The sequence below is a fragment of the Podarcis tiliguerta genome (assembly GCF_965153285.1).
Source record: "Podarcis tiliguerta genome assembly, chromosome: 10".
Lineage (NCBI taxonomy): Eukaryota > Metazoa > Chordata > Lepidosauria > Squamata > Lacertidae > Podarcis > Podarcis tiliguerta.
Genome location: NC_139543.1, coordinates 70,318,817 through 70,326,025, shown reverse-complemented (window position 1 = coordinate 70,326,025; position 7,209 = coordinate 70,318,817). Strand labels below are relative to the sequence as shown.

At 50.5% G+C, this 7,209-nt stretch overlaps 1 protein-coding gene across 1 annotated transcript; it reads right to left on the bottom strand.

Annotated features, from left to right (window-relative positions):
• Positions 1-1,188: 1,188 nt before the first annotated feature.
• Positions 1,189-6,146, bottom strand: LOC310658797 (interferon-induced protein with tetratricopeptide repeats 5-like). The gene is made up of 2 exons (XM_083401137.1): positions 6,015-6,146; positions 1,189-3,050 (listed from the first exon to the last, which is right to left on the bottom strand). Exons 1-2 carry the CDS (start codon positions 6,143-6,145, stop codon positions 1,667-1,669), a joined length of 1,515 nt encoding a protein of 504 aa, XP_083257263.1. The 5' UTR covers position 6,146; the 3' UTR covers positions 1,189-1,666.
• Between the last annotated feature and the right edge of the window lie 1,063 nt (positions 6,147-7,209).

Genomic DNA, 7,209 nt, shown 5'->3' with positions numbered 1-7,209 from the left:
CTCTCTTTTTGACTTCCTTCTTCGTTTGACCAGTTTTTAGCTAGGACTGCAGAAGCACTGGGATTATTCCCCCATATGGGGTAGATCCACATGTACATATTTGTAACCAAATCTGCCTTCAGGAATCCAACTGTGAACCGATGTGAGTAAACTTCTCTTTTTGACCTTGAATAAGTTTGTGGCGTCTTTATTCTTTTAAGAGGAATTCAAGGGCATTTACCAGGAACGTACAATCTTAGACAGACTGAATCGTATAATAGTGAGAGGCTTACACGAGCCTGCAACCAGCTATCTGCTGTGCATGTAAAAAGGGGGGTGTAACTCTGCTAAGTAAAGGAACTTGCTAGTGCAAGTTAGGAAGGATGTTAATAAACAGTATATCCTCTCCTGCCACCCTGAACGTTCCCAAAATCATCCAGCACCGCACGGCTCTGCTGGAGATTTTCTGGTTCTCTTTCAGCCTTGCTGAAATCTGCAGGTGCAGAGCAAGACTGTGGCAGGCTTGAGACTGGCGCTGGGAAACTTCCCAAAGAGTGGCTCTCTTCCCAAGTTCTCGTTTGAGCCAGTGTGGTGTAGTGGTTAAGAGCGGTAGTCTCATAATCTGGGGAACCGGGTTTGCGTCTCCGCTCCTCCACATGCAGCTGCTGGGTGACCTTGGGCCAGTCACACTTCTTTGAAGTCTCTCAGCCTCACTCACCTCACAGAGTGTTTGTTGTGGGGGAGGAAGGGAAAGGAGAATGTTAGCCGCTTTGAGACTCCTGAAGGGGAGTGAAAGGCGGGATATCAAATCCAAACTCTTCTTCTTCTTCTTCTTCGTTTGTGTTTGTTCTGCAGCTAAGACAATGGAAGAGTCTCAGCCACACACCACCTGTGGTATTTCAACCCCTGAAGTGTGTCTTATGAATGCCCAGCTCACTTCTGCAATTAGTTGGAAGGGACCCAAAGGCTAATCTGTTTCAACCCCCAGCAATTCCTACTTGGCTTTAAACTGTTTGCAATATTGTGCAATGCCATCTGTTGATATATTAATAACTTGAATGGTTGCAACCCGCCCTGGGACCTTAGGGTGATGGGCAAGCAGTATGTGGTTACCATAATCTTAATACTGTTACGTGGCACCCAAATCTCTGAGTGGAGCAATATCCCAGGGCTCAGTTTCCTTGGAACAGGCAACAGTGGAGACCGTGGTGTCCTTAGGATATATGGTTTATTTGCACAACATACATACAGCCTGAGCCCTGGATGGAGGGGCTCGCAGACTTAACACTCCAAAAGGTCTTGCTTCTTCCATACTGACAGTCTTGGAATCAAGCACAAAAGAAACTGATCATTGCACTGAACTCGAGCAATGGAATACTCCGTTAGATTTTAACCCTTGCCGGATCCAGGACTTTCCGCCTGCGACTAAAAATAATAATAGTAATAGTAACAGTAATAATGCAACTTCTAGAAAAAACTACACAGATAAACACAGCTGGGAGCTTTTTTCCTCTCCTTTAGTGCGGGGAGGGGAATGCAACGAAACTTCATGGAAATCAGCTTTTCCCCAGCAAAACCTGCTGGAGGGTCCAGGGACTCAGAGGCTGCAGGAAGAGCCTCTTCCCAAACTGGAAGGAAAGAGCCACAACCCCCTGCCTCTCTGCGAGTGTGTGAGTGTGGAGGTGCTTCACTGCTGGGCCCTGCCCTTCCCTCGCCACGAACCCCTTCGCCGTGATCCGTCCTGTTGACTTGTACCCTGAAGCCCTGTTTCATTAAGGAAGCTGTAGACAGCTCTCGCTTGGTCCATTTCTCCGTCTTCCCTGAACATCCTCGCCAGCCTCTTCAGGCGAATGTCCAGCTGCTTCCTCTCAAGGGAGTGGTCTCCGGGGACCCTGGCAGCCGCCTGGTACATCTCTAGGGCCTTGCTCTTCATCCCCTTCTTGTGGAGGAGGAAGTCCCCCCAGTGCATGTAGATGGACTGCTGGCATCTCCTGCTGGCTCCCGGGAGCTCCTCCATCAGGTTAAGGTAGATCTCTTCCTCGTAAGCCGGTGACCTCTCACCGTAAGCGCTCGCCAGCTTCAGCTGGGTGAAGATGGAGAAAGGATCCATCTCGAGAGCGCGCTTGAAGCTCTCAATGGCAGGCTCGATGGCTTCTTCTCTGGCATTGCCTGGAGAGTGCTCCCACATCTGCAGGAAGCACATGCCAAGGTCGTAGTGGAGGAGATGGTAGCCGGGATCTAGGGCGATGGCCTTCTTCAGAATGGAAATGGCCTTCTTTAGAATGGAAATGGTACGGGGAAGGGATTGTTTATTGTACAGCTTGGAGACAATTCGGAGGACTTCGGGGTTCACGCTCTCCCGGGCAACATCGTCCGCAAGGAAGAGCGCTCTTTCCGCGTCCACCGCCATAAGTGTCTGAGCCAAATAAGCTTTGGCTTGGTAGTTCTGCGGCTGGCGAGCGACGACTTCTTCCAGCAACTTCTGGGCTTCTTCCCGTTTTTCGGCAGTCCAGGAATGAGTGTAGGAGGCAAAAACGGAGATGGCCAGTCCGGCCCGGAACTCCTCGTTGGACTCTTCCACCTCCAGCGCCTTCCGGAAACACTCTGCGGCCTGGTCCCCGTTCCGGAAGCCCCCGGCCAGGAGGGACCAGCCTTTCTGAGCGTGGACTTCGGGGATCATCGCAGAGTACGCCTCTGGGCTGGCCAAGGACCGGCAGATGTCGTGGATGCGCCCCAGGTAGAGGTCCACCATGTCGTAATTGAGCAAGCGGTAGTAGACCCAGGCGTAGTTGCCGTAGGTCACCAGGGCCTGGCGGGAGAAGTTGGCGGGGTGGTCCCGCCTCAGAGCCCCCTCTGCTTCTCGGAGGCTGTCCAGGGCCTCCTCGTAGTTCCCCTGGAAGTCCTGGAGGTAGGCCCTCATGGCAAGGTAGGCGCCTCGGTTGCGGTGCGGGGTGTGCTGGGCCTGCGGGGCCAAGGTCTGCAGGATGTGCACGGCATCCACCTTGTCCTTGACCTCGAAGTCCCAGGTGAAGTGGCACTGCAGGCTTTCCAGCTTCGATCTCAGTGGTCGGCTGCAGAGGGAAGAGGCAGGCAGGGAGGGAGGGAGATCGAGAAAGGGTGAGGGACACTCTTGAGAGGATATACAGCCCTACCTCACTCCCAAACGCCTTGGGAGTCGAACGTTTTGGCTCTCGAACAATCGAAAACGGGAAGCGAGTGTTCTGGTTTTCCAATGTTCTTCCTGCAGCCAATCGGAAGCCGCACTTTGATAGCTGAATGTTTTGGATGTCAAAAAGATTTTCGGAACGGATTCTGTTCCAAGGTACGACTATACAGTGGTACCTTGGGTTAAGTACTTAATTCGTTCCGGAGGTCCGTTCTTAACCTGAAACTGTTCTTAACCTGAGGCACCACTTTAGCTAATGGGGCCTCCTGCTGCCACTGAATGATTTCTGTTCTCATCCTGAAGGAAAGTTCTTAACCTGAGGTACCATTTCTGGGTTAGCAGAGTCTGTAACCTCAAGTGTCTATAACCTGAAGCATATGTAACCCGAGGTACCACTGTATAATGAATGGGGGGAAATGTTTAAAAGTACCTTTAAAAAAGAACTCTGGAATTATCCCAGAGTCCTTTTTGTTGGCGATAATTCCGAGGGAAATTCCTAGGTCTCAAAGAAAGGCTATTTATGTCTGCTACAACTGCGGCCCGTGTTTTGCTAGCCCAAATATGGAAACCGAGCGAAGCCCCAACCAAAGGAGAATGGCGACTTAAACAAAGTTACCAGATTTTTTTCAATGAATCTGGAGACATTTTTCAATTTCCTACTAAATACCGTATTTTTTGCTCTATAGGACTCACTTTTTCCCTCCTAAAGAGTAAGGGGAAATTTGTGTGCGTCTTATGGAGCGAATGCAGGCTGCGCAGCTATCCCAGAAGCCAGAACAGCAAGAGGGATTGCTGCTTTCACTGCGCAGCGATCCCTCTTGCTGCTCTGGCTTCTGAGATTCAGAATCTTTTTTTTCTTGTTTTCCTCCTCCAAAAACTAGGTGCGTCTTGTGGTCTGGTGCATCTTATAGAGTGAAAAATGGATTTTGTCATGGGACTGATTTGTAAATCCAGGGACGTCTGGTAACCTTAAACTTAAATTTATGGAATACACACAGCTTGCAAATTTTTACATACAGAATAAGAGAACAGGAAGAATATACGTTTAGAGAAGGCTGGGAAATATTTACTGATATAATAATAATAATAATAATAATAATAATAATAATAATAATAATAATTTTTATTTATATCAGGGCCTCCCCAGCCGAAGCCGGGCTCAGGGCGGCTAACAACAATAAAACAGTACAAAAGTACAACACAAACAACACTCTAAAATCATTCATTATAAAATTAATTCAATGGGTGAAAGTTGTGTACATTTAAAAGCGCTGGCAGCCTTAAGATAAATTCAACAGGGCAAATAAGTTTTGATGGTGTAACAATGGAATACGGAATGGTTTAGGTCATTTACAATATGCAGGGCTGTACAGTAGGCAAAATGAACCACGGAAAGAGAGGAAGGGAAGTCATTGATCTGAGATGGTTTAAAGGAATATTCTGAAATGTAAATTGGAAAAATCGAATAAAACTATAAATAAGAAGAGAGACAGAAAGGGCGAAGGGGTTCTGCGGGCAGGAGTTCTTTGCTCAAAAGGGCCCAGAAGATTTAGGATTCAGACTCGGGCGTCACTGGAATGTGGCCTCTTGCCAAAAAAGGAAGGGTCACACCTGTTGCCCCGCCCACTTTCATCCCTATGCCCCGCCCACCTGAGCAGGTGCTTCCTCCTACACCCTAGATTTGGCCAAAGAGTGTGAGAACAGGAGACTCTTGATCTCAGGGGTTGTGGGTTCAAGCCCCGCTTTGGATAAAAGATCCCTCCATCGCAGGGGGTTGGACTAGATGACCCAGGGGTCCCTTCCAACTCTACAGTTCCACAATCCTATCTCCAGCCCTACCTGCAGATGCCATCAGGGGACCACAGGATTTTAGAGTTGCAAGGGACCCCGAGGGTCATCTAGTCCAGCCCCGAGATCTTCTGCATGCAAAGCCCAGGAATTCGAGGAAAAGAAAAGTCCTTTGGAGGTTTTTAAGCAGGGCTGGGAGGGCCACCTGCCAGGGGTTCTTTAGCTGAGATTCCTGCCTTGCAGGGGGTTGGACTAGATGACTCTGGGTGTCCCTTCCAATGCCACAATTGGATGATCTCCAGTGCCAGAGGCAGCACACCTCTGAGACTGTGCGCACACCATCCTTCAAAGCACATTTAAAGTGCGCACGCACTGCCAGAACCCTGGGAACTGAAGGATGCTTGGAAATGCCCCTCTGATGTGTAAAGTGCAGTTAACAGGGTTCTTTCGGGGGGGGGGGTGCTTCAGGGAAACATCCTGGGGGTTCTTTTTCCTCAGTACAGTGGCACCTCAGGTTAAGTACTTAATTCGTTCCGGAGGTCCGTTCTTAACCTGAAACTGTTCTTAACCTAAAGCACCACTTTAGCTAATGGGGCCTCCTGCTGCTGCTGCGCTGCCGGAGCACGATTTCTGTTCTCATCCTGAAGCAAAGTTCTTAACCTGAAGCACTATTTCTGGGTTAGTGAAGTCTGTAACCTGAAGCGTATGTAACCCGAGGTACCACTGTACTGTGAATGTGGTACACCACGAGGTGCGTGGCCCTGCATATGCTTAAGTCATCTAGTCCAGCCCTGAGATCTTCTGCATGCGAAGCAGGTGCTCTAACCACTGAGCCACAGCTGCCGCTCTCCTGATGTCGCGGGACTCCCTCTCCCGCTCCCCTTTCCCTTGGCCATGCTGGCTGCCGAAGCTGGGGCCCAGCAACACCCAACTTGCATTGCAGGGGGGCCAGGCTATTCGGGGTGGGGGTTTCCCTCCCATCTCTCCCCTTCTAGGATTCTAACTCCTCCTCCACAAAATGCAGAAGGGGAGATCTTTAAGCCGGAGGAGTCAGATCTAGGCAGGGGGAGTCCCTGCTTACCTCATTTTTCCTTTTCCAGAGACGAGGCTGAATTTCGCAGGAAGCGAACTTTCCCTCGCCAGCGGTCCCGCAGTCTGCAGGATGCTACCTCCGTCTGCAAACCTTTGCCTCGCTCTCTGTTTATATAGCATCGCAGTGAGCTCACTCGGGCAGAATAGAAACCGAAACTCAAAAGAGAGACCCGTTTCCTGCTTGGGGAGAGGAATGTTCCTCGGCTGCTTGCAAAGTCTCCAAGCGCAACATTTTATTTTAATTTTAATCCCCCCCCCCCAAGCGCAACATTTTTGCCCCCCACTCGCAGAAATGAATAAATCAGGGTTTAAACGGGGGCCATACCGCAAAATTGTACCTCGGCTCTCCCCTGCAAACGATGCAAGACTCCTCCCGGCTTATTTTGCTTTCCATCGTCGCCCCCGTCCGCTCCCCGGTTCTCCCGCCCCCCGCTCTCCTCCCCATCCCGATCCTATGTCCACAAGGTCGGGAGGGATCCTCAATCCACCCTTGCAAGGTCTCCTCTGCTCGGCAGGGCAGCATCTGAGCCAAACAGTTGTCTCTGCTAGGCTTTGCAGAATTAGCTAGTTTCTCTTTTTCTCCCGATTCCAGGCATGTCTACTTGGAAGTAAGCCCCAGGCTGGCCACGGAGGAGAAACCTGCAAAGGGGGGAAGGGGAGAGGCTCCAAGGGCGAGGAGCATGGCTGTGTTCCTGGAACAAAGCACCCAGACAGCGGTGCCCACCTTGGGGCTGAAAACCAGGCAGGTGCTGGTCCAAGCCGGCAAAAGGCCTCCTTGATTCTCCATTTGCAGTGCAGCACCTTCAAAGCTGCCTGGGCTGGAGGATGGAGTTTTGTGGCATTGCGAAGAAGTGTGCTAAGCTTTTAAATGAACCCCTTTTGAGGTTGCAAAGAAAGGTTTGTGGCGCTCTGGTCTAAAGTTAAGCACCAAGCCTCTTGGACTTGCCGATCGGAAGGTTGGCGGTTCGAATCCCAGCGACGGGGTGAGCTCCTGTAGTTCAGTCCCTGCTCCTGCCCACCTAGCAGTTCAAAAGAACATCAAAGTGCAAGGAGATAAATAGGTACCACTCCAGCGGGAAGGTAAATAGCGTTTCCATGCGCTGCTCTGGTTTGCCAGAAGTGGCTTAGTCCTGCTGGCCACATGACCCAGAAGCTGTACGCCGGGTCCCTCGGCCAGTAAAGCG